We start from the raw sequence: 26,618 nt of genomic DNA, 5'->3' as shown, positions 1-26,618 counted from the left end.
CTCTCCCCGGGAGGGCGTCTGGAAACAGGTCCTGGTACGGTCATGTCTCTGCCAGGATGCTGGCTAATTGTAGTCGGGCGGAGAAAAGAAAACTCTCAGTGAAATTACCCCAATCAAAGGTGAAACTGTCATATGCCGAGGGATGCATGGCCGAGGGGGTGCTCGGTCGCTAATATGTGGTCTCTGGATACCTGCCGTCCTCCAGTTTAAATAGAGCTTCCCGGGGCACGGGTGACTAACCCCTTCCCGCCTACTCGTGGGACCAACAATGCCAAAATCGAAAATAAATACCAAAAACACCGCAAAGGAGCTCGGTACTCCTCTTAAAGTGCCGGATGGAAAATACTATCCCTCTTCAACCGCATCTGGGAAACCAGACCTGGAGCCCCGGGAGACTCCTAGCATTGAGATCAAGCCTGCGGTGTCGGACGTAGCATCAGTGGTGTCGGATGACATCCTGGATGGCTCTGTGTCTGACGTGAGGTCGGGGAGGAACTCGACTCCTCGGAAAGCGACCACGACAAACCAATGGTGGAGCCATTGCGCTGCTCTCTTGCTCCTCGGAAACAGAGTCTCCGGTCTGGGGACTCCTGACTATAAGCTATAGTACGTAGCTGACACCGCAGGTAAAATTAATAACTGCATTCTAGCAAGAAGAGAGTTTCACTTATTTTCGATCCCAAATTTCAACAATGAAGACTAAACAGTAGTGAGCCTCGAAGGCCAGGGGCGCTCACTGCGGATCTGCTCCACGTACATGGGTCACGACTAACCCAACCCCAGATTGCGATGACAAGGACACCGGCCTGATCGTAGAGTGCGACGCCAACGAACTTCACTGCCAGTGGGGAAGCACTGACACAAACGAAAGGCGTGAGTATCTTTTCAGTTACCATCTGACCACTCAGATGGTCTTATTAAATCGGGGTAGTGACCCCAACTTCATTATTAACGAGGGGGAACGTTGTGAGTTGCTGCGGACACCGCAACTCTACAGTTATACCCGATACTAAATCAGTATGGCTCTCCTCCGGCAGACGCCGCTAATATTAAACGACACGACAAAGAGTGCGTGCGAGAGAGACAGAAAATCAGTCTGAGCGTGTCGTCGGGCGCTGCGTAGCCACTGCAAATTGATTTGTTCCTTTTGGCTATAAAAATGATCTGATCTGATCCAGATCCCCAACCGGATAGATATGGTCATTCTCTATGATTCTGCGTTTTTAGTTTTCTCGTATCTTCAAAATTGTGGATGCCACAGACTTTCGTCCTTTGGGGGGGCGGAAGGGGGTGAGGCGAAATTTTGAGATATACGTTTTATAGTGAGATCTAACAGGTGTGCGGATACCAAATTTGGTTACTCTAGCGTTAATAGTCTCTGAGATTGGTAAATATCCCCAGATTTTCGTCCTTTGCGGGGGCGAAAGGGGGTGTGGCGAAATTTTGAAACAAACTCGTCTCGGTCCGATATATTAGGAGTGTGGTTACCAAATTTGGTTGCTCTAGCTTTTATAGTCTCTGAGATCTAGGCGCTAATGTTTTACTCTAAGCAAAGCCGCTTATGCTACGTGTGTGTTAGAGAGAGACAGGGCGAGAAAAAATGAAATTGTTTTCTTGATGCTGGCTATAATAATAATACGATCCAATTCAGATTCTGCAGTCTAAAAGACTGGTCATTCTCTACGATTCTGCGTTTTTGGTTTTCTCATATCTTTAAAATTGTGGATGCCACAGATTTTCGTCCTTTGTGAGGGCGGAAGTAGGCGGGGCGAAGTTTTGAAATATTTTTGTAGCAGTGACACATCACAGAAGTCTGGATCCAAAACATCGTTGCTCTAGCTCTTATAGTCTTTGAGCACTAGGCGCTAATAGGGAGGGACAGACGGACAGACGGACGGACAGACGGACAGACAGACAGGGCTCAATCGACTCGGCTATTGATGCTGATCAAGAATATATATACTTTATGGGGTCGGAAACGATTCCTTCTGGACGTTACACACCCATTTTCACCACAAATCTACTCTGGAATCCGAAATTGGAGGTCCTCCGGAAAGACTCTTCAATAAATCTAAGGCTGAAAACGTTGAGCAAAACTGGGCCGATTGCAAGGGCAGTCTGTCAACCTACAACTTAGGAAAGCCAAACGCGCCTCTTGGTATAAGTTCTGTAGCGAAATCGGGAATAACTTAGAGCCTTCGCGCCTGCGTAGAGTTCTCTTGAAGACTACTCCAACCGTGGGCTACTTGAAGAACGCCAACCAGTCTTGGACTACGTCGAGCAATGAGTCGCCAAATCTTCTCCTTAATTCTCACTTCCCTGGCCGCGATGAAAACAGACCCAACTACTTCAAGCCTCCTTCTGTCGTCTTAAATGCCATCCAGAGCCTGCTAAGCCAGGAAAACATATCCTGGACGATCAAAAGCTTTAAAAACTTACAAGTCCGCGGGGCCAGACGGCATTTTCCCTGCCCAACTGATTCACGCGGGGCATAAAGCCATTAATTGGCTCAAAATAATTTACGAGGGAATCTTCTCCCACGGGTGCATCCCTGACACCTGGCTTCAGACCAAAGTCGTTTTCATTCCCAAGGCAGGCAAGCCCTCGCACCATGCGCCAAAAGATTTCAGAACCGTCTTTCCTTCTGAAGGCGATGGAACGGCTCCTGGGGCTGCACAGTCTGTTCTCAGACTCTCAGCATGCCTATCGGAAGGGAAGATCAACCGAAACGGCCCTACACTCGATCACATCGATCATCGAAGCGTCCCTTAACTTTAAGGAGTACAACTTGGTTGCCTTCCTCGACATAGAAGGCGCCTTTAATAACATCCTTCCGACCGCCATCACTGGCGGACTGACGGACCGGGGGGATGACTTCCGGACGGTGAGCCTTATCGATCAGATGATACAATGCAGGACGGTTGAGGCATCACTGGGGACGTCAACGTCCACCAGATTTGTCAGCAGAGTCACACCGCAGGGCGGAGTCCTCTCGGCCCTCCTATGGAACGCGCCAGTCAACGAACTGCTACGGGAGATAGAGGGGGGTGGCTGACGCGTTGTGGAGAATGCGGACGATGTTGCCATAGCATTCTCCGGACAATTTTCGCAGACGTTGTGTGAGTGCATGACAAGTACTCTCACGAAGATGTCGAGATGGGCAGACAAATGCGGGTTGGGAGTCAACCCGTCTAAAACGCAACTTGTGCTCTTCACTAAGAAGTACAAAGTTCCGGTACTGACTCCCCCAAAACTCTGTGGGCAAGCGCTAGCCTTTAGCAACAATGCCAAGTATGTTGGCCTAATCTTCGACAGAAAGCTCGATTGGATACTAAGCATAGAGGATAGAGTAAAGAAGGCCACAGTGGCCCTCTATACATGGAGGAAAGTGGCTATACAACGCCATCATACGACCAATCATGCTCTATGGAGTGGTAGTATGGTGGCCAGCCCTAATGAACTTGTCTCAACATACTCAGTAGAGTTCAACGCATGGCAGAGCTATGCATAACTGGATACCGTGCTGGACCTCCTCCCCGTAGATCTCATGGGAAAGAAGGTGGGAACACTCTCCGCCCTCAGAATGAAAGAAGCTAAAGAAGCGGCTTAAATAATAGCGAAAATACCTATCGGCTGGCCTCGCTCAGCTTGCGTTTCGTTCGTGTGTCAAGAAGCGACCATTAGCTTTTGGCTTATTTTAAGAGTATGCGCGCCTCCTCTCCGTCGATCATGATCTTCTGGCCATTATACAAACAGAACTGTCGCTTCACGTGCGCAAACAGCAGGTCCGTGATGAGGAATATCTGACCCGTCGAGAAGGCCAGCGTTGCTCCAAAATAGAAATTGGCATTGGCCGATCCCGCGTAGATCCACAAGTGCCAGAGGGTGCCCATCATGGACAAGGTCACCAAGAAGAATGTGAAGACAACAAAGCCATGGGCCATGTACTTCCAGCATCGTTTCCACAGAGGTGGCAATGCCAGGTAGAAGCCCACATCTCCCAGGCTTGGATACGCACGAAACACAGCCATGAGGGCCACTAGTACGGTTGCCAGCAGCAATGGCTCCTTGCGCAGCTTAAGGCTGAGCGGCACCAGGTACAGCACTGTGGCATTCAGTTGGAATGTGATTAAGAACATGGTGCGGAAATGTTCAAACATTTCGGTAAAGAAATACCAAAACAGACCAATATTTGGCTGGAGATCTCGGAAATAAAAGATAAATCCTAGGGTTCCATCCAAGAAGCTCCAACTGTCCATAACCAAATAGCTGGCAGCAGCTATAATGAGGCATGCAACTGCAAAAAGAACCGATAGGATGACGCCACCGCCGAAGGAGCGGCGTGCAAAGACCAATAGCAGTGGAGCCATCAACACAATCGGGTAGAAGCTACGAACAGTCTCAAAGGCCAGCAGGAATATGCACGGCAATAGAAGCCCTTTCGTCAGGAAATACAGGAATAGGGCTAGAAACAGGTTGCTCAGCACTGTCGAGGTCAGGCCAATGCAGCTCAGCACAGTCAGAGGATTAAAGAGATAAGCAATCAGTACGAGCTCAGGTATATCATAGTTGTCATCATCGTTGTACTGCAGTTGTTCGGTGTCTTTGGCATAGTTCTTTCGCTCCAGGCGCTGTTTCTGCAGCTTTTGCTTCACAAAGCGTACGCTCAAATTGTAGAGTAGTGCCCCCGTCAACAAATCGAGCATTATGTAGATTAATGGCAGCCACTGGGGAAAGTTTAGGAACAGTCCCGACAAAGCCTTCAGCACTAATGGGGTCTCATGGACTAGGTTGCCACTGTATGGATCAATGCCCTGGTCCAGCAGGTATATGCCTTCCTTCATTCGCTTTAAGGAATTTAAAGGTGTAGCAAACTCTACCCGGTCGCTGATGAGCTACGCCAGAGGTGTACGCACGAAGTAGAAGCGTACGGCTCCGCCCAGCAGAATTAGTTTATAGAATTTTGCATCCATATTGCTCGCGTACTTTGTTGTAGATCCTAATTTATGGAAGTGTGCAGCATTATTTCTGTAAAATAAATGCAGTTTCCGAAAAGCGGGTGCGACAGCTGTAGCTAAGGATGGTCTCTTATAATAGGGGAGTTAATTAAAACATTGGAGCATCGTTCGTCTTCGTCGTCGCTCAGTTTGCTTACCCAGTTCGTTCGTGTGGAAGACTTCTCAAACGTCATTCTCTTAAATTTGAGGAATTTTTTTCTGGACGTTGACATGCATTAATAATTTAATAAGAGGAAGAGAATTAAATGAAACATTGTTTGCCGCTTTGTCTTCGGGTCAAACGTTGTTTTAACTGACATAATTCTGCGCGCGATTAGCATTTGTTTGCCGTACGCATCGTACGCTTTTTATCGTGTCGAACGTGGTTCGAACTTGATACGTCGAGCCAAAGCTTGGCTGTTTGTGGCGTGTGCTTAGAACCGTTCGAAGTGCTTTCGGTCAAGCGTTTTGAGTCAAACCTAATCCGTTTATGCGTTGATATTGTTAAAGAATTTATGCGCTTTTAGTTCGAAATTATTCTGTTTGATCGCAGTGCATTTAATTCCAGCATTTTATTGCCGCAAAAGCTCTTAATTACCTCTGTCCTCAATTGGAATAAAACTAGAAATAAACTGAGCCAACGTTTGTTTAAGTTAATCAAAGTTAAATAAACCAAAATAATCAAAACCAAAATTAATAATTAGAACAAAAGGGCTCAAAAGACTGGTGAAAAGAAGCCACCCGCGGGCGGGATGTGTGAAAGCGCAAACCTGACCAAATTGTATACCTAACGGGCATCTCATTTCGTGCTTGTCCGATGAAGCCTTGGAAACTAAAGTGGCATTTAAAGTTTCAGATGCAAACTATTCAAAGGCTTTAGCAAGTTTAAAGGGGCTGTATTACTACAAGTGCTTCTTAATATATTTCGATACGCCTAACCAGTTGTTTGATATCCCGGCCATGACTAAGCATTCCACCTCTTCTTTCCGATTAGTTATAAATTCCGTGTCAGCAATTTTCGAGTAGCTTTTACTATTAGGAGACGAGCGAGAGGTTGCTAACGCCATGATCATACATCTGGCGTTGTCGAAAGTGGATTCATATAAAAAATCGAAATATAAGGAGCAGCTGAATTATGAAGTTTTTGCCCTGCTGGTCCGATTAAGCAAAAACTGGACAGTCCAGATCCATGGAAGGTTATTGCTATGGTGCTTGGGGATATCGCATGCATAGTTGGGGTGGGTGCATGCAAGCTTGACATAGGGAACAGCTGAGCTAAGCTTTCGCAAGTACTGTGCAGCGCATCGCAGAGGAGCTTTCCAAGCGGAGCGTTTAGATCTTTTAGATCGTATTTAAGCAACAGTTGATTTTCTCCGCTTTGGGAACAAATATATATTTACAAAAAACGACCATGTGCAAGAAACTCGCCACCAAGTTTTCTGAAAACCTGTGCGTCCCGCACCTCGGACAGAAGTGAACAACACTCGTGTCTCCGTGGAAAAGTAGGAAAAACGGTAGTTTCAAGGGTTCCTCTGTGGGTAAAAATTTGTTTTTTTCTTAGCCCTCGTGGTTTTGTTTCTGTTTCGCCCATAGGGCCCTGGCTACGATCGGCAGCCCACCCTCCAAAGTTCTGCACCCATACCATTGCGGTGCATAGGGGTCATAGAGAAAAAAAAATTAATAGTAGAAAAACGAAACCTTCCGAATATTAATTTCATTATTTCTTATATTCTATTTCCTATTCATATACACTCTCGTTTATATAAACATATATGTATCTATAACTTTTCTCTCTATATCCTTTATAGATTAAGCCACATTTTTCAATTCCATTAATTTTGTTTGCTCTCATTGATGTGCCTACTGGTCAAAATTAAATACTTTTGTTATATTTGGTAGGAAAACTGGTGTTTGCTAGTTGTTTCCTGATTATGTGGTAGAGTGCCTAGTTTCGAGTACCAAAAAATATACTGAAGTTATGTTAGCAATAAATACGGAATAGACTTATAATTTCCTAGTGACATGGTGACGTAATAGGGTAGGGTGAGAAGTATAAGGATTTCTAGAACCTTCTCACAACTGAAAATAATGGTAATTGGGTAAAGAATCGTGTGGGTCGACTACCATCTCCAAACTTCACGCCAGCGACCTTTTTGGAACTGACATACGAAAGCCCCTGGTACCTTCTGGTACGCCCTATGTATGCTTGTGCCGTTTATTTTCCGTGTATGCTAGGAATAGGCATATTGTTGTCTTCGGAGTTAGCTCCCTGTAGAGTCACGGGATTCTGTTTTTTATACCCGATACTCAAAATGAGTATTGGGGTATATTAGATTTGTGGTGAAAATGGATGTGTGTAACGTCCAGAAGGAATCGTTTCCGACCCCATAAAGTATATATATTCTTGATCATCAATAGCCGAGTCGATTGAGCCATGTCTGTCTGTCCGTCTGTCCGTCCGTCCGTCTGTCCGTCTGTCCGTCCGTCCGTCTGTCCGTCCCCTTCAGCGCCTAGTGCTCAAAGACTATAAGAGCCAGAGCAACGATGTTTTGTATCCAGACTTCTGTGATATGTCACTGCTACAAAAATATTTCAAAACTTCGCCCCGCCCACTTCCGCCCCCACAAAGGACGAAAATCTGTGGCATCCACAATTTTAGAGATATGAGAAAACCAAAAACGCAGAATCGTAGAGAATGACCATATCTTTTAGACTGCAGAATCTGAATTGGATCGTATTATTATTATAGCCAGCATCAAGAAAACAATTTCATTTTTTCTCGCCCTGTCTCTCTCTAACACACACGTAGCATAGGCGGCTTTAGAGTAAAACATTAGCGCCTAGATCTCAGAGACTACAAAAGCTAGAGCAACCAAATTTGGTATCCACACTCCTAATATATCGTACCGAGACGAGTTTGTTTCAAAATTTCGCCACACCCCCTTCCGCCCCCGCAAAGGACGAAAATCTGGGGATATTCAAAAATCTCAAAGACTATTAACGCTAGAGTAACCAAATTTAGTATCCGCACTCCTGTTAGATCTCACTATAAAACGTATTTCTCAAAATTTCGCCCAACCCCCTTCCACCTACACAAAGGACGAAAATCTGTTGCTTGCACAATATTGCAGATTCGAGAAAACTAAAAACGCATAATAATAGATAACAACCATATCTATCTATCTGATTGCTGAATCTGGATCAGATCAGATCATTTTTATAGCCAAAGGAAACAAATCAATTTGCAGTGGCTACGCAGCGCGTGACGTCACGCTCAGACTATTTTCTGTCTCTCTCGCACGCACTCTTTGTCGTGTCGTTTAATATTAGTGGCGTCTGCCGGAGGAGAGCCATACTGACTTAGTATCGGGTATAACTGTATATATATAACGTTATATTACACAGCTTCAAAGAAAGAGCTCAACATGTCTTCGACCAGCAATAAAAACACCAGGTCGTCTATGGATGGATACCAGTGTGCATATATTGGGGCGATACCTGTGTTGGAGCGGTTCGACTTCGCAAGGGACACACTATTGCACAGATATGGCGCTTCGAATGCAAATCAGAGTTCAGACTCTCAAGGTCAGGACAATATTGTTGGGTTCTCAGGAGCATTACGAACCAGCAGCCTGATAACAAGTGGAAAATTTCGGCGAACGTAGAGATGGCAGGTCCAGCGTTCCATCGACCTCAATAGATCGATATGTTGCTTGGCGCAGACTCATTTTTCGAGTTGTTGTGCAACGGGCAGACTCAATAATGGAGAGAAAACTCTCCTGGGATGGGTAGTTTCTGGACGAAGCAAGCAACAACAATAAGAAGCTGCGTGTTATCTCGCAGCTTCGTCAAAAGAAGACATGGAGTTGGGAGGCCTTGTTAGATACTGTTCCAGAAAATAAAAACATAGTAAAATATTAAGCAGAACAAATTGCTTGTCAGGACCATTTTGTAAAAACGTGTCCAATTTGAGTTCAGGGCATTTAGAAGTTCGCCGGCCCTTCAAATCTGATCCCCATAGGCGTGGATCTTCGAAGTGGCTAAGTGCCGATTCTTATCGTTAGAGCTTAGAAGTCTGAAAGAACGTCAAGCTCGGTCTTACGTCTTCAACAGCCTATATTATTCCACCAGGACCGCACTATTTCATACCACATCAATGGTTATCGTTCGTTCTCTTTCGTAGTGATCAGACGCGTTTTTGTTTTGCGCTCCGCATTTTTTCCTTTTGTTTTGAATAAACAGCCGGTGTTTTCCTAAATAAACTTTAATTAACTTCCTAACCAGCCAACAATCTAGAAACCTATTCTATTCCGCGAGTGCATGCCTTTTGATTTGTGTTAAAACATTATTTAACTTTTTATTTTTCGGCGTCGGCTTGTCGTGTTTGTGTTGTTGCAGTGAGTGAGTACGCATTACATTGCATTGCAGTCCGCTCTCGTCTGGTAGCTTTTATTGTGTTATCACTCTCTCCCTATCACCTAAACTGTTCTTTCTCTCTCGCTCTCGTAATTTTCTGTTCAGTAGTTCTCTCTCTCTCTCTCTCTCATTAGCTGCTGCTGCAATTGTTCTCCTCTCCTCCTATTAGCGTTTGTCTGTTATTTGATTCTAATTTTGTTCAAATTTCTTATTATGGAGTTTTCTGTTGTATGTGCCAAAAAATCATTCAATAAGCAGATCACCAACGATCAGCCGATTATCCCCTGCTGGCTCTGCGACAGCGTAGTGCACGCAAAATGCGCTGGATTTTCTGGCCTCGTAAGTGATGCCATTTCAAAGCGTAATGGTTTGCACTACAGTTGCGAGGCATGCCGTGCGGTTAAGACTGAAATGGTCATATTTATGAGGCAGACGCGGAAGGGCTTTAAGGAGCTGACCGTTGGCTTTAAAAAGCAGTACGATCTGCTCCTAGCCATGGAGTCTCGATTTGGCTCAATTTAAAAGGGTCACTCCGCGGGATCTGCAAGTGCTACCCGTCACTCAGCCGTTCGCTGCCGAAAAACTGACTCCGACCACTACAAGAGTGCAGCAGTTGATCTCGTTTGCCACTCCAAAGGCATCGACAACTGCTGGCGATGCAGATTCAGCAGCCGAATTCATCGCTTCGGAGAACGTGCAGCCAAGTACGTCTGCAGCGTCCGTGTCCGTGGGGTCCGCAAGTTCGCTAGTTGTCCCGTCTATCCGAATCCCACCAGACGTTCCGGCCCTCCGGATATTGCCACCACAGGTACTAGGCCTGTGGTGCCTAAGCCACTGGTGGGAGTCCCACCAAAACGACAAGTTTTTGTTTCACGGCTGGCCCCTGACCTCACATCTAATGATGTAGTTGCTTTTATTCAAAGCAAAATAAAAGCCGTGGGTTTAAAGGTGGAGAAATTCAACTTCTCTTATGCCAGGGAGATAGCCTCGTTTAAGATAAGCATCTCCCCAACTCAATTTGACACCATTTGCTCCGCCAAATTTTGGCCGGAGCATTTGGTGGTGAAGGAGTTTAAGGCTAAGAAGAGGAATAGGATCCCCATATCCCTTACAAATCTTTCCAGTGTGCCACCCTCAACCTCAACTTCCTCTTCCTCAACTTCCCGTCTTGCTTTCACCTTTCCAAAAAACTAACTTCTCTTTTAGTAACCTATCAGAATGTAAGAGGCTTGCGTAGTAAGCTCAGCATTCTTTTCCGGGATAGTGTTGCATTTGCTTCCCACGTTATTGTGTTTACTGAAACCTGGTTAAAGCCGGACCTTCTTAGTTCCGAGGTTTTGGCAGGTCGGTACACAACTTTTAGAAAGGACGGTTCGTCTCCACGTGCAGGAGGGGTTCTGATTGCAGTGGACTCTATCTTCACGTCGGAACACTTCACAGTCCAGGTTCAACCGGAACTGGAATTCCTGTGTGTAAAACTGATTCTTCCCGCTTTCACTATATTCATTACTTGCTCGTATATTCCACCTTCTTCGGATATCTCTATTTATGAGCAGCATTTGTCCGCTTTAACTGCTGTCTCTTCCTCGCTATCAGATAAAGATCATATGATAGTTCTTGGTGACTTCAACTTGACAGGAACAGTTTGGTCTTCGGTAAACGAGTCTAGTAACCTAGTGCCCATGTCACGACATGACTTTGATGACGGCTTGCTTGACCTGTCCCTGCCTCAAGTCAACCATGTGAAAAATTCCTTGGGTCGATTGCTTGATCTTCCGCTCACTATAGCTGAAGATGCCTACCATTCTACTTTCGAAGTGTCGCTAGATATAGGACCAACTGTATTGGATCGGTCGAGTAGGCTACCTGAATGTGTCTGTTGCTTTCGTAAAGACGAGTTTGCGAAGCTTAATAATCTAATTAGGGATTTTAATTGGTCCGCTTTGTACTTGTGCACTGATGTCATAAAAGGCACAAACATTTTTTACAATGCTCTTGGCACATTTTTTGATTCTTGTGTCCCGCTTTCTTGTCCAGCCTAAAAATATTAAAATAAAGACTTTATAAAAAATTTCAAGAAGTTGGTTCTTCTACTTCTCACTCTCTCTATGTAACAGCTCGGTCAAACTTTTCAGTTCTTAATGCACAATGCTATAAGAACTACCTATCTCGATGCAGGATATGTTTTTCTCAGTACCCTAAACAGTTTTACTGCTCGTAAACAGTAAGCGTAGAACGTCCGCACACCCATCCTCGCTATCATTTTGTAATACGTCGGCAAATAATGATCAGGCAATTGCCGATCTTTTTGCCCAATTTTTCCAAACCACCTATTCTGAGGAAAGCTTCTCTGGTCATCCGTACCCATACGGTTTACCGATGTCGAATGGCATTCTCAGTCCCTTGTTAAATGAATTTTCTTTACTTCATGATCTTCGAGTAGTTAAGCCGGTGTTTTTACCGGGTCCAGACGGGGTTCCAGGTTGTGTACTCAGGTACTGCGCACGCTCTGTGTGGACCCTCGTTTAAACAATTCACCCTATCCATTGATTCTTCTTGCTTCTCCCCGATCTGGAAGGAATCGTTTATAATTCCTCTCCATAAAAAAGGTAGCAAGTCTGACGCAAAAAATTATAGAGGTATAGCAAAGTTATCCGCTATCCCAAAATGTTTGAGAAGGTTCTAACTCCGCACTTGCAACATCTCTGCAAGTCACTTATATCTCCAACTCAGCATGGATTTATAAGGCGGCGATCAACCACCACGAACTTGTTAGGGTTTACCTCTTTCATTATTAAAGGCTTTCAAAGTAACTTACAGACGGATGTTATTTACACCGATTTTAGTAAAGCATTCGACTCTGTAAACCATTCCCTTTTAGCGCATAAACTTGACCTTTTAGGGATTCCGCCCAACCTCCTGAGATGGATTTCTAGCTATCTTTGTTCCAGGACTCAAAGAATCCTCTTCAAAAACTCCCTCTCTTTACCAGTAAAGGTTTCTTCGGGAGTACCACAGGGCTGCCATCTATAAACATACTCTCGAGTACTTATGTATGCGGATGATGTTAAACTCTGTGTCCAGTATAAGGACAATTCATTTCATTCTCGCTTGCAATCCGATCTCAATAACTTTCAGTCTTGGTGTTGTGCAAACTTGTTACACCTTAATACCTTGAAATGGAAAGTTATGACATTTCATCGTTCTAGCCCTTTGTTGGCTCCCTATACCCCATTTAGTGGTTCTCTTGAGAGAATTACCCTGGTGGATGATCTGGGTGTTATGCTAGACCCCAAGTTAAAGTTTTCTAAACACGTTTCTACCATTGTAAATAAGGCCATGGGCCTGCTTGGGTTTATAAAGAGGTGGTAAAAAGAATTTGAAGACCCCTATATAACAAAGACTCTCTATACGCCCTTGTTCGTCCGATCTTAGAATACGGCTCCTGTGTATGGTGCCCTCAGTACAAAGTACACCAGGACCGTATAGAATCAGTACAGAAAAACTTTTTACTCTTTGCTCTGCGGGGCCTTAACTGGGATGCGGGTGTAAGACTCCCATCTTACTCTAGTAGACTACTATTAGTAAACCTCCCATCCTTAAATAACCGTAGAAAAATGCTTGGTGTGATATTTATGCACAACTTGATCAGGGGTGACATAGACAGCCCTGATCTGTTGAGCCGCATAAACTTCACGATTCCTATTAGACTGACTAGAAATTTTATACCGTTGTTCCTTCCACTTTGTAGATCGAATTATTCCTTACATGAACCGTTTAGGGTCTTATGCTCGGATTATAATTCCCTCTACCATATTATATCCACCACTAATTCTCTTCCTCTTATTAAATTATTAATCCTTACACACCTTTCTATTAATTAGTAACTGTAGTGGTATTTGTATTTTGATTGCATGCTTAGTTTCTTAGTAAGTTTAGTACTAATTTTCCTCGAATGTTAGTCTAATAGCTATCTTTCTTGCATGTTCGCGTTTGGTTCGGCTACGCACCGCGCGTCATGCGGTAGCGCCCCTCGGTCGGTTGGGCGGGAGGAGGGCTGCGGTTTGCCTGGGATCCGCGCGTAACAGCCTTCTGCTGGTGTCACACGGGCCACTTGACGGTGCAGTAACTGCATCGCCTCTTGAAAGATGCAGTCATTGCATGTCAACGTCCAACGTCCAAAGAAACTTTGTATAGGCGTTCCCAGGAAATGTTATTAATTTTGAAGTGAAAATGGTAAGGCCAATTGCGATGGAAGGTCACGACGTTGCATTTGAAAATTTTAAGAGGAAAGAGCGTAGAGATCCGATTGAACGAATAACGGGGACACAGGATCGACATAGGAAAAACATAGCTTGACATCAACAGCATACATTAGGACTCCTGAATTAGTTAAAACTAATTAGTTAATAAGGGCCCGATATTTACACCAACATAACTTATTCACGCAAAATTCTACAGTATTCGTAGGTAAGAAACACCTAAAATATCAAAGTTGAGATCTATTAATTTTTTTTTTTAATTAACAATTATCTGCTAATAATGGAGCTAAGGAGGAAAGAAGATAAGTTAAAAGTTTGTTAAATTTTGGTGATTGTAAATATTACATTCTATTAGCTTAGGGGATTGTTCTGACATAGGGGGGATAGATATGACAGAGAAGTTATAGTTGTCGCATATTAGTGTTGGGTAAACATTGCTGATTTTGGTGAACATGTTCACTTGTTCTTTTTTAGTAAGTGAGTCAACTCACTCATATTGCTCACTTGCTCACTTGCTCTCTTAGATTGCTCAGTTGTTCACTTGCTCAGTTGCTCACTTGCTCAGTTGCTCACTTGCTCAGTTGCTGACTTGCTCAGTTGCTGACTTGCTTAGTTGTTCACTATTCATGCACAGAACCCTAAGCACCACAGACATTTACACAAATAAAATACGTTACATTTCAATATTAATCAAACATTTAAAACTAAAAAAAAAAAAAAATTTATATAACAAAAAAACAAACTTTTTATTTCCTTTCATAGGAATTGTTATACTAACATAAAAATAAGGAGATCCTTTCATAGGAATTCTTATACTAACATAGAAATAAGGAGATCCTTTCATAGGAATTCTTATACTAACTTAAAAAAAAGGAGATCCTTTCATAGGAATTCTTATACTTTTCGTTTTCTTCATTTTAGCGCTATAAGAGAAAAAAATGTTAATCAAGCAAACAAGCAATCAAGTACAAATTAGGTTGAACTCACTTCCGATTTACATGTTGTTATGCAAAAAAAATTAAATTTTCAAAGGTTGTTGACTTTAAAAGGGAGCGCCTTTTACGTATGGTTTCGCCTGCACTTGATGCGCTCGCATGGCACTGAGGTGGCGACTAAGCAGAGGCGCTTCAGCATATAGTTATAAAGTAGCGAGTATTGCGCTTTCCGCTGATTCCACCATACCAATGGATCATCTTTTCGGCTGATGTACTCCTCAGCCAGGTACTTATCCATTTCTCTTATGGATGCTGCCGTATTGTTGGTGGGTTGGCTTACTTGCTGAAAAGTGGTATCAAATTCAGCCCATATTGTGTCCTCTTCTTGTTTTTTGTTGCTTATAGCTTCTTGTGGAGGTTCAGGGAGTGACCGTATCGCTTGAGCCAATTTTTTGTTGATATCCGCTACTACTACTACTGACTTTTTAAAGGCCTCCGCAGATTTAAATCGCTTCCTTTGAACCTGGGATCCAGAACAGTGCTCTCCGCATACAAAATATTAGCCTCGAAATCGTTAAACCTGCCGTCGATCTCGTTTATGATTTCATTGATTACTTCGGCAACTAGGTTATTTTTAACTGTTGGATATATTTGAGCCATTTTTCTTTGAAGTAATCCAGTCAAAGCAATTATTTTTGACAATGTTACGTTTTTTTCAGCTGAGATCTCTTCTGTAACTTCATAAAATGGCTTTAATACGGGAAGCACTCCATCAATGACATCCCAGTCTTCTGGTGACAAAATTAAATCTGTCCTTGTTGACAGAGCTGCCACGACTGCCTCCTTCAGGATAGACAGCCGTTCAAACATTTTGTACGTTGAGTTCCAACGTGTTGGCACATCCTGTGTTAGTTTGAGGTCAGCCAACTTAAGCAGCGCTTGCATATCTTTAAGCTTTTTTAAGCCTGATGAGCTGCGATGAAAATATTCGCTTATAGCTTTAGCTTTTCTGCGCACACTGCTCATTTTATCTAGAGCTTTTTGGACAATTAGATTTAGGGTATGAGCAAAACACCGTATATGACTCCAATTGCCGGTTCTAATAGCAAGAGCCATGTTGTGTGCATTATCGGATGCTATTGCTGCGACTTTGTTTTTGAGATCCCATTCAGTCACAATTTTTTCCAAAAAGCTGCACAGATTCGCAGCAGTGTGCGACGCTTCAAAGGCCTGACAAGCAATTGTATAGGAGGTCAGCATCGTTGATTCCTCATCGATAAAATGTACTGTGACAGCCAGATAACTTTCGTTGGTTATAGATGTCCAACCGTCTGTAGTTAAGCACACCGCTGTGGCCGCACGTAGTTCTTCTATTATCGTCCCAGTGTACTCGTCACGAATTTTGGGAATCAAGGAGCTGGTTAATGTTTTCCTCGTCGGAAGCTTATAGTTTGGGGCGTGCGACACATCGTGAATAAATTTTTTAAATTCTGGTTCTTCGACCAAGCGCAAGGCGTGATGACCCTTGGTTGCGCACTTTACACAAAAATCGGGCCATCGGTATTTTGCCGGATAACGGGCTCCATAGACGCCGGGTGCTTGCTCTTTAAATGGCGGCTTAAGTTGCTTTGAGATTTGCAACTCAAAATAGATTTACAATACTTGCACTTGGCTTCCTGGCGTCCAACTTCCTCGAAATGGTTCCAAATCTCACTATACTTCCGAATAAGCGACATAGTGAATTTTTCAAAATGGTAAACAGCTTTGCCCGTAATATAAAAAGTGTGAAGTAAACGCAAATATAAGCAAAGCTGCCAGATCGCAAAATGCCCTTTGAGGAGCAAAATTGCGTAAAAAGTGAGTAGAGAACAAGTGAGTAAAAATGAACAAGTGAACAACAAATAACAAGTGAAGAAAAAAGAGCAAGTGAACAAAAAAGAACAAGTGAACAAAAAAGAACAAGTGAACAACAAAGAACAACTTGGAAGGAACATGTTCAGTTGCTCACTTAAGTGAACAACTCTTTTTTGTTCACTCACTCATGAGCAACACAACACTATCGCATATAAAATATGTTACATATGGGTAAGCGGATTGGCCTATAAGTACGGGTAGGTCTAGATGGAACGGCAAAGTCAATCTGGCTCAAGAGAGTTTGGCAGTCAGCAAACCCGAGAAGGAGCTATAATCAGCAACATTTTCCATCGGTTTGCCGGCATTAGCAACCTACTCATAGATATTACGCGTGTTTTTCTTTGAAATCGTCGTCCCGCTTTTAGGTGTTTGCAAACATTGATGTTGTTGCGGACTCTGTAAACGACATTGCACTGCCCGCAGATAAAAACAGGGTTTATTTGGAGTGTAGTAGTGTCACTACTATATGCTATTAGGAGGGCTTGAGCAGATCGAGTACTTGTACGGCACCTGTAAGACAGTGAACAACGATCGCGATGGTTTGAAGATCATGTCCTGACCCTGAAGACTTGGATATATTCGTAAAATATTAAATTTGGTAACCGTGCTGCAAACACAGAGATGGCATGAGAGACACAATGATAAATTACTGTTGGTACCGTCTCGTCTTTCAGATTTCAGTCGAAGAGTTGCATCTAAAGAGTCTAAAAATCGATCATCTCTGTCGCTTTGATGATCTCAGGTCAACTGGAAAGCCAAGCAAATGCATTTATTTATCTCGCACTCAATGCATGCTCTTCTCGAAAGGCTTTCTGTGTTTTTGCAGTTGAGCAGTTAGTACTGTCTACTGCATTAATAACTATAGGTGTTCAAACGTGCCTGCTGTGCCTGATGAAGCTTCAACTTCGCCAAACCATTAGGTCACTGGGTGCGGATTAGAGGTCTGCATGAATGGCAAAAAATCGGAATTCGAATTTACAATAGGCAAAATTACTTCAACATTCAAACGACTTGGCACGAATTTAATGCATTGAGTGAGGAGCTCTTTTCGAACTCATTCGAATACATTCTATTTTTTTGCAGTTACTTTTGGGGCTCACCCAAAACTTTTGAGAAGAAAAATAGATGTATTTGTGGTTAAATGAAAAATAGCTTTCTTTGGTGCAAGTTTTGCTTATGGTTTCAATTTTAATTTTAATTTAATTTTTTAATTTAATGATTTTTTAATTTAAATATTCAGATTTCCGACTAAAATCAGTTTTTTAGAGCTACATAGCTGTTCGGGCCAGCCGCCGTAGAATGACCATAAATTTAAGCATTGTTATTGTCACTTAAGACAATAGACGAATAAGCAGAGTGAGCCGCCTATGCATTGCGCTGCTGCGCTCTCTCGCTAAAATGACTCTCTGCAGCCGCCACTTCGGCAATTACTTTGATCTGCCGCCGACGACTATTTTTAGTTCTATGCTAATCTTTCGCTGCATTGGTTGAATATCGACCTCTCTCCTAAAAATTTATCTGGCCGGGCAAAAGAGCAAGCAATCGGCTTCAGCTAAGCCGCTTGTATAAATAAATATTATAAAGTTTAACGAAGTTTTGTTGTTTTAATTTGGAAATAAATAGGTGGCAAAAAAGCTTGGCATCTCAAACACCAGCTATAATATAGCTGTTTTGACAACAGTGCCAGCAAAGGCCTTTCAATTGTTGTTAATTTGCTGTGCGTAAAGAAAAGAAGAACATGTCCCAGCGACGAATGAATGCGCAGTCAAATTTTGGGTAATTGGAATGCTATGTTATAAGCATTCATTTCGTTTTGCGTACTCCTTCATTCTAACTCGTACAACTGAATGCTGAAAACAACGAAGCCAACATGCAGTCGCATTCATATATATACAAATATATATATATATATAAAGTGACATATCTATAGTCCATGCTCCGCATACCCTTGTCTATGTCTATTACCCTGCACCCACAATACTATAAACAATACGACACCCTCAGCTTCGAACCCTCATAAACAATCTCACGCTCGAAATGGACCACGCGCAGCCGATTGCAGGCAATGTTAACAAACACCCTAAACTGGAAGTTGAACATAAAACAATAGATGCCGCCCTAGAATCCAGCCGCACTAGAATCCAGCCGCACCAGAATCACGCCACTCTTCAGAGATCAATTACGAATCGATTCTCAAGAATCACACCATCCTAGCTGACCAATCAGAGGCCCTATTCTCAGCCACCCCCAAGTAATGCAACACCGATCATACGCAGCAGAAGCCTTTCATCAAAAGCCGCCTTTCCCACATATCGATCGAGTCACGTACTCCATCTCCGAAGCCGAAGTCGAAGCCAACGCCTCCGAATCCAAATCCGAATCCCAAACCGAGCATCATAATATAAATAGTCTGCATCTAAGAAGCCAACTCAGTTCTGTTCAAGACAAACGTCAATCGCGACACCGTCGGAGAATTCAACCAAAGTTAATTCCGTTCAAGACTTCAGACCTCAGTCATCGTCGGGGAAATAACTAATCAATGTACGCTAAAGTTTAAGTGAAGAATAAAACCTTTTTTTAAAACGTAAACTGAAGTGTCGCATATTTAATTGGCGCAGCCGGTAGGATCTCAGTTAAAAGTGAATCCCTTTTTTTAAGACGATCAATTGGCGTAGTGACAGTTACAGTGCGTAATAACCTACAGTGATCAGAGAAAAAGTAACGCTAATACTAAAGAGATCCGCCAAAGAATCTACACACGATCGAACTCAATTAATATTAGGAAAAAAGTAAATAAATAAAAAGAAATCAACATGCCGCTAACAGAAATACACCTGAACCAAGCCTTGAAGTCAATCAGGCAAATTCCACCATACGACGGATGCCAAGAACGCCTAAGCTCGTTCATAAGTAGGATCGAGTACATCTCCGAATTGTACTCAACAGAAGACATCCGGCAACAAAGCATCATGTACGGAGCCACTGAGGGTCAACTGTGCGGACGAGCACAACTTTTATCACAAAGCCTTCAACCCAACACCTGGACCGATCTAAAAGCAGCCCTAATCAGCAAATTCAACAACCACACTCCATACGAAACGCTGCTACAACAACTACACGACACCAAATTCAATGGGAATATTCGTAAGTTCGTAGAGGAACTAGAAATTAAGTCAAATGTTATAGTAAGTAAACTAAATCTGGAGACTAGCCCAGAAAATAAGATAATCTTTAAAAACGCTCTGGCAAATGCCACCAGACATACCATAGAAGATGCTCTACCCAATAAACTGTTCATCATTTTAGCAAAGAAAGACATTTCTACTATGGCTAATCTAGAAAAATCAGCTCAAGAGCTAGGAATCTACGAAAATTTCGTAACTGATAACAAGAGTCACGAACATTCAAGAAACGGAAATAACAATCGTAGGAATGTTGGAACTTATTACCCTCGCTATAGTAGTAACGATTATAACAATCAAAACCCAAGTACTTCCAGAAATAATCATGGATCGAATCGAAATAATTCAGGAAATAATGCCGTAAATAATAAAGGATTATTTAACGAATTTAGAAATTCCTTAAACCATGGCAGAGTACAGAATCCCACAAACTATCAAATCAATCAGACACAGGCAGGTAGCAGTGCACCAAATCAGCCAGTCAAACGATCTAGGGAAAGCCAAAGCGGACAAAGAAAATACCTATGGAACCTAGCTCAATCCCAAAAACAGCTTTCTCCACGAAGCATGGTCATTACGAGTTCACTCGTAAGCCCTTTGGGCTAACCACTGCCCCCGCTACCTTCCAAAGATGTATGAACAATCTGCTAGAAGAGTTAATCTTCAAAGATTGCCTCGTATACTTAGACGACATCATTATATTTTCCACTTCATTGGAAGAACACCTGTTGTCACTAAGGAGAGTATTTGGAAAGTTGAGAGACGCCAACTTAAAGCTACAAATGGATAAGTGTGAATTCCTGAAGAAAGAAACGGAATTCCTAGGCCATGTAGTAACAACTAACGGCATAGTTCCTAATCCAAAGAAAATATCTGCCATAATAAACTTCCCAATACCCAATACAACCACAAAAATAAAATCATTCATAGGTTTATGTGGATTCTATAGGAAATTCATTCCCAACTTCGCTAATATAGCAAAACCTATGACACTCAAATTAAAGAAACGAGCAGTCATAGACCCAACAGAGGAAAAATACGTCGAGGCCTTCGAAAAATTGAAAGTACTTATCACCTCAGACCCCATCCTCGCATTCCCAGATTTCAACAGAATGTTCACGGTAACAACCGATGCAAGTAACATTGCATTAGGAGCAGTGTTGTCGCAAGACCACAAACCAATCTGCTATGCAAGTAGAACCTTAAACGAACACGAAATCAATTATTCAGCAATAGAAAAGGAATTACTAGCTATAGTTTGGGCAACTAAGTATTTCAGATCATACCTGTTTGGTAGAACGTTTGAGATATTGAGTGATCACAAACCCTTGATTTGGTTGAATAACCTCAAGGAACCAAATATGAAGCTACAACGATGGAAGATCAAATTAAATGAATTTGAATTCAAAATAAAATATTTACCCGGAAAGGAGAACCATGTAGCCGATGCGCTATCAAGAGTAAAGATTAACGAAAACCTACTCGGGGAAACCATTAATAGTGATTGTGCAACGGTCCATAGCGCGCAAGAAGATAATACAAATTATATTCCACTTACAGAGAGACCAATCAATTACTATAATAGGCAAATAGAACTGATTAAAGGTAATGAGGATAAGGTAGAAACATCCCACTATTTCCACAAGATACTGATAAAAATCACATATACTGTAATGACAGAGTCATTAGCAAAAGATATAATAAAGGAATATGTGTGTACCAAAAAGAGTGCATTATATTTCCATAATGAAATAGACTTCCCACTGTTCCAAAGGGTATTCCTGGAGATAATCAGTCCCAATCACTTGACTAAACTGATTAAATCCAGTACCAAACTCATAAATATTCCCAACTACTCCGAATTCAAAGAACAAATATTGAATAATCATAAAGAGCTACTTCACCCAGGTATCGAAAAGACCACTAATTGGTTTAAAGGAAAATTCTACTACCCCGATTATCAAAAGTTAATCCAAAATATTATCAATGAGTGTTCTACGTGCAACGTTGCTAAAACTGAGCATCGTAACACCAATCTAACCTTCGAAATCACCCCTGAAATACAAAATATCAGAGAAAAGTATGTCATGGATTTCTATTTGGTAGGCAATCAACAATTCCTATCATGCATTGATGTATATTCTAAATTCGCTACCCTTGTAGAAGTTAAGAGTCGTGACTGGTTAGAAACCAAGAGAGCCATCATAAAAGTCTTTAACGAAATGGGCAAGCCACAGGGAATTAAAGCCGACAAAGATTCAGCCTTTATGTGCGCAGCATTGCAAGCATGGTTGAATGCGGAAAATGTGAAAATCGAAATCACCACCAGTAAAAACGGAGTTTCTGATGTAGAACGACTACATAAAACGATCAATGAAAAATTAAGAATCATTTCAAGTGAGGATAACATAGAAAACAAGCTCACAAAATTCGAGTTAATTCTATACACTTATAACCATAAAACGGTTCATAATACTACAAAAAGATCCCCAGCTGATATCTTCCTGTACGCCGGACTACCAGATTATAACACTCAACTGAATAAAGTTAGGAAGATCAATCATTTGAATAACGATAGAATCGACTTTGAAGTAGACACACGCTTCAAGAATGCACCCCTAGTTAAAACAAAAACAACCAACCCGTTTAAAAGAACAGGGGAAATTAGGCAGGTAGACGAAAAGCACTTTGAAGAGAAAAATAGAGGGAGGAAAATCACCCACTATAAAACGAAATTCAAAAAAAAGAAAAAATCTAATAAAAGTAAATACGATAATTGCAGAGTACCCGAAGAGAGTACTGGGAATCCGGAGCTACAACATGATTAAGATTATAATCTTACTAATGTTCACCGTCCTACAGTCTTCCGGACAGAATATAGAGATAGATCCCATCAACTCAAGGAATGGATATCTCATATTCAAAACAAATACCATTAACATACCCATTAATTATGAATACTAACAATTAATATAACAAGAACAGATGAAACATATCAGAGTTTACTAGAACAGGCAACCCAATTTAATAACGAAATCCATGATCAATATTTAGTCGAGAAATTGCAACGTGAATTCAACGGCATCAAAATAGCCAAAAGAAACAAAAGAGGCCTTATAAATGCAGTAGGCACAGTATATAAATATCTATTTGGAACATTAGATCAAGATGATAAAGTCGAATTAGAAGGGAAAATAAACAATCTGGCTAGCCACAGTGTTCAAGCTAACGAATTAAACTTAGTAATTCAAGCAGTAAATTCTGGCATAGAAGTTGTCAATAAATTAAACAAGGATAATGATAGAAATAAGCAACTAGAGATATTAATATTTAACCTTCAACATTTTACAGAGTACATAGAGGATATTGAATTAGGCATGCAGCTAACAAGATTAGGGATCTTTAATCCAAAATTATTGAGGCAGGATTACCTGAAACACATCGATTCAGAGAAATTATTAAATATCAAAACATCTACCTGGTTGAAAACAGACTAACGAAATACTAATAATTTCCAACATCCCACGAGAGATCAGAAATATTCCTATACTTAAAATTGTCCCATATCCAGATGAAGATAATAACATCCTCACTGACCTAACGCAAAACAATTATTACGTTCTAGAAAACGAGCTATATGAAAAAGAATCAAAACGAAAAATAAATGACGAATGTATTTCAGGAATAGTCAAACAAGTAGAAACAAAATGTCCATACACCAAAGCACACCAAAACTTTCAAATAAGTTTCATAGAACCCAACATATTGTTAACTTGGAAATTACCAAAAACCATATTAAACCAAGATTGCCTAAACCAAGAAATAAAAGTAGAAGGTAACGCATTAATAAAAATACATAATTGCAGTGTACAGTTAAACGAATTCTTAATATCCAACTCCATACCAGAATTTGCACAAAGCATCTACATCAACAATAACGTAACAAAAATTAAACCATTGTCTTATTTGCAAACCAAAGAAATCGTAATAGAAAATACGCGATTAAATAATGTATTACATGTAAGCTTAATACTACTATTTGTCATAATCATAATAGGATTAAGCTACAAATTGTTTAATCTAAGTAAAAGCAATAAGCCTAAAACCGACCCGCACATAGAAACACCTTCAGACGAAGACGAGGAATCCCCAGCAGGCACAGTTTTAGACGCACCCGAACTATATCCAAGGATAATCGCCTGAGGACAGGCTTAAATCTAACAATGGGGGAGTGACATATCTATAGTCCATGCTCCGCATACCCTTGTCTATGTCTATTACCCTGCACCCACAATACTATAAACAATACGACACCCTCAGCTTCGAACCCTCATAAACAATCTCACGCTCGAAATGGACCACGCGCAGCCGATTGCAGGCAATGTTAACAAACACCCTAAACTGGAAGTTGAACATAAAACAATAGATGCCGCCCTAGAATCCAGCCGCACTAGAATCCAGCCGCACCAGAATCACGCCACTCTTCAGAGATCAATTACGAATCGATTCTCAAGAATCACACCATCCTAGCTGACCAATCAGAGGCCCTATTCTCAGCCACCCCAAAGTAATGCAACACCGATCATACGCAGCGGAAGCCTTTCATCAAAAGCCGCCTTTCCCACATATCGATCGAGTCACGTACTCCATCTCCGAAGCCGAAGTCGAAGCCAACGCCTCCGAATCCAAATCCGAATCCCAAACCGCGCATCATAATATAAATAGTCTGCATCTAAGAAGCCAACTCAGTTCTGTTCAAGACAAACGTCAATCGCGACACCGTCGGAGAATTCAACCAAAGTTAATTCCGTTCAAGACTTCAGACCTCAGTCATCGTCGGGGAAATAACTAATCAATGTACGCTAAAGTTTAAGTGAAGAATAAAACCTTTTTTTAAAACGTAAACTGAAGTGTCGCATATTTAATTATATATATATATATATATATATTCAAATATATATATTCATTCATATTCGCAGTCATTCAACTCAATTTAATTCGAATGCATTATGTTTTGAATGAGCCATGCATTTTTCTAGTGCGGAGCCTATCATCGTCGATTCCCTGCAAACGCTCTGCAAAGATTATTTCGCCAGGGGATTTAATAATTCCCTGAGCATGTCTTAATGGATCCGAGCTCTGCTCAGACTTAAGTCAACCCCCTTCTTCGTTAGCTAAGTCTAACATTATATGGCTTGACTTCCACCGATTAGATCTCGAGCAAAGCGTTGCATACCTTCAGGATGGAGCATACAAATAAATAAATAAATAAATTCACCAGAACTACTGGTCCCTATGGAATAAGAACGATATTAGAACTTCCATAAATCATAGCTAGTGGTGCAGCTTAAAGTAATTCTTCATTATAGTTTGCTAATTGCACTGCCCACTGTACGAAACATTAATGCATATGCTTACATATTCATGGTAGTAGCCTATGTTGTGCCGTTCTTTCGAATCTTTATCTCCCCGTTTTTCGTTTTCTTCTCGCAGCAGAATTTAAGCTGTTCTCTCGTTCTTACATTTTTTGATCTTATTCACAATTCACGGGCACAAAATACTATAGCTCTTATAATCTGAGATATGTGGGCCAAACAGGACGAACGGACTGATTCGGATATTGATGTTTGATTTTTTAGGAAACTAAACTGGAAACTTTTCCCTCAGGCTGTTGCATATACCAAAAAAAATTTAATAAGATCAGATAATTTGTATAACCAGACTGATAGTCTTTGTCTTCCTTTCATCATACCGTGCTTAGCGAGATTTAAAATTTTTCATAGAGAAACACGCATGAAAAGAATCGGAGAACCTTGTATTTTAGTTTTCGTCATTATGTACTTACATTGAACCCATTATCTTCCTCTGTTTCTTCTAATCGACTTAAATCATCTTGAAAATATCCCCATATAGACTGAATAATGCAATCTGAGGTATTAATATCACTTTTCTCATCTGATAATGGAGCATAGCATATATCATTTAGAAATGTTCCATTTGCATTTATATTTTTGATCTCTTCTTGAAGATTAAAAACCACAGTAAGGAAATCTTTATGAAACACTGGGCCAAATGTAATAGGTCCGTTCGATGTTTTATGTATTATGTTTGGTAGGTTTACAGCTTTGATTATAATCTGAAAAAAAACCATAATTTAGTCAGTATGTTATATCGGAATTAAGTTATTGTATATAATATATATCGAATGCGGAGAAAGAAAGAATATATAACCTTTATGAGGTCGGAAATGGTTGAGATATATTTTTAAATTCGAAGATAATAGGTCATTAGGTGGAAAGAGTATAAACAAAGTGCAAGAATTAGAATTTATAATTAACATTAGAACATGAACATGACTAGCGGTGTGGTTCCTCTTTTTGCCATCTCCATGACAAGTAACCAATTGAACGGAGCGGAACACCGCAAATTAGCTGCTTGCCAAATAGCAGCTTGTCCTGCTAAGCGTTTTCTCGAAGCTCTCTCTTCGTCATCTGCGCTGGGTTTTATTTAATCGAAGTAATAAGTCGTCCGATCGGGGATAAAAACCAGTATCTCCACACCAGTGCTGGCATAATTTCAGAGCCAATATAAGCTAGATTCAAAAAATATATTCCACAAGTGACTAAAACCGAAAATAAATAAGCTACAAATTAGGCTAAGACTAAATACACTTTAAAAATAATTTTGTGGTTTTAGTGTTTTGATTTCAATAAGCAATAAATTAAGAACATCGTCAACTTCGATATTATATCCTATCCTCTTTTGAATACGATACAATGGTATTTAGTAAATAGTAAACTCTCTTCGCTCGTGCGTCAACCATATCTCACATGCTTCAGAAGATAAATCACAAGTGAATTTGTATTTGTGTAAAAGTTGCCAATACCATCAAGTTTTGAGCATTGTGAAATT

General features: G+C 41.3%; 1 protein-coding gene, 1 long non-coding RNA gene and 1 pseudogene across 6 annotated transcripts in view; 1 reads left to right on the top strand and 2 right to left on the bottom strand.

Moving 5' to 3' along the window:
• LOC117188775 (NPC intracellular cholesterol transporter 1) overlaps positions 1-26,618 on the bottom strand; it is a 250,321-nt gene that overhangs the window by 42,755 nt on the left and 180,948 nt on the right. For all 5 annotated transcript variants that reach the window (XM_033393141.1, XM_033393139.1, XM_033393143.1 and 2 more), the window contains exon 9: positions 25,552-25,842. In XM_033393141.1, the coding sequence (XP_033249032.1) occupies positions 25,552-25,842 (291 nt within the window). The remainder of the gene's footprint in view (positions 1-25,551; positions 25,843-26,618) is intronic.
• LOC117188779 lies at positions 126-8,916 on the top strand. Its single transcript, XR_004472838.1, has 3 exons — positions 126-626; positions 699-873; positions 8,403-8,916. It is a non-coding gene; the product is annotated as an uncharacterized LOC117188779 (long non-coding RNA).
• On the bottom strand, positions 3,680-5,093 carry LOC117188776 (annotated as a pseudogene).

This window comes from Drosophila miranda, chromosome 4 (genome assembly GCF_003369915.1).
Source record: "Drosophila miranda strain MSH22 chromosome 4, D.miranda_PacBio2.1, whole genome shotgun sequence".
In the NCBI taxonomy this organism is placed as follows: domain Eukaryota; kingdom Metazoa; phylum Arthropoda; class Insecta; order Diptera; family Drosophilidae; genus Drosophila; species Drosophila miranda.
The sequence above is the reverse complement of the archived record's forward strand: the minus strand, read 5'-3'. Positions and strand labels throughout refer to the sequence as shown.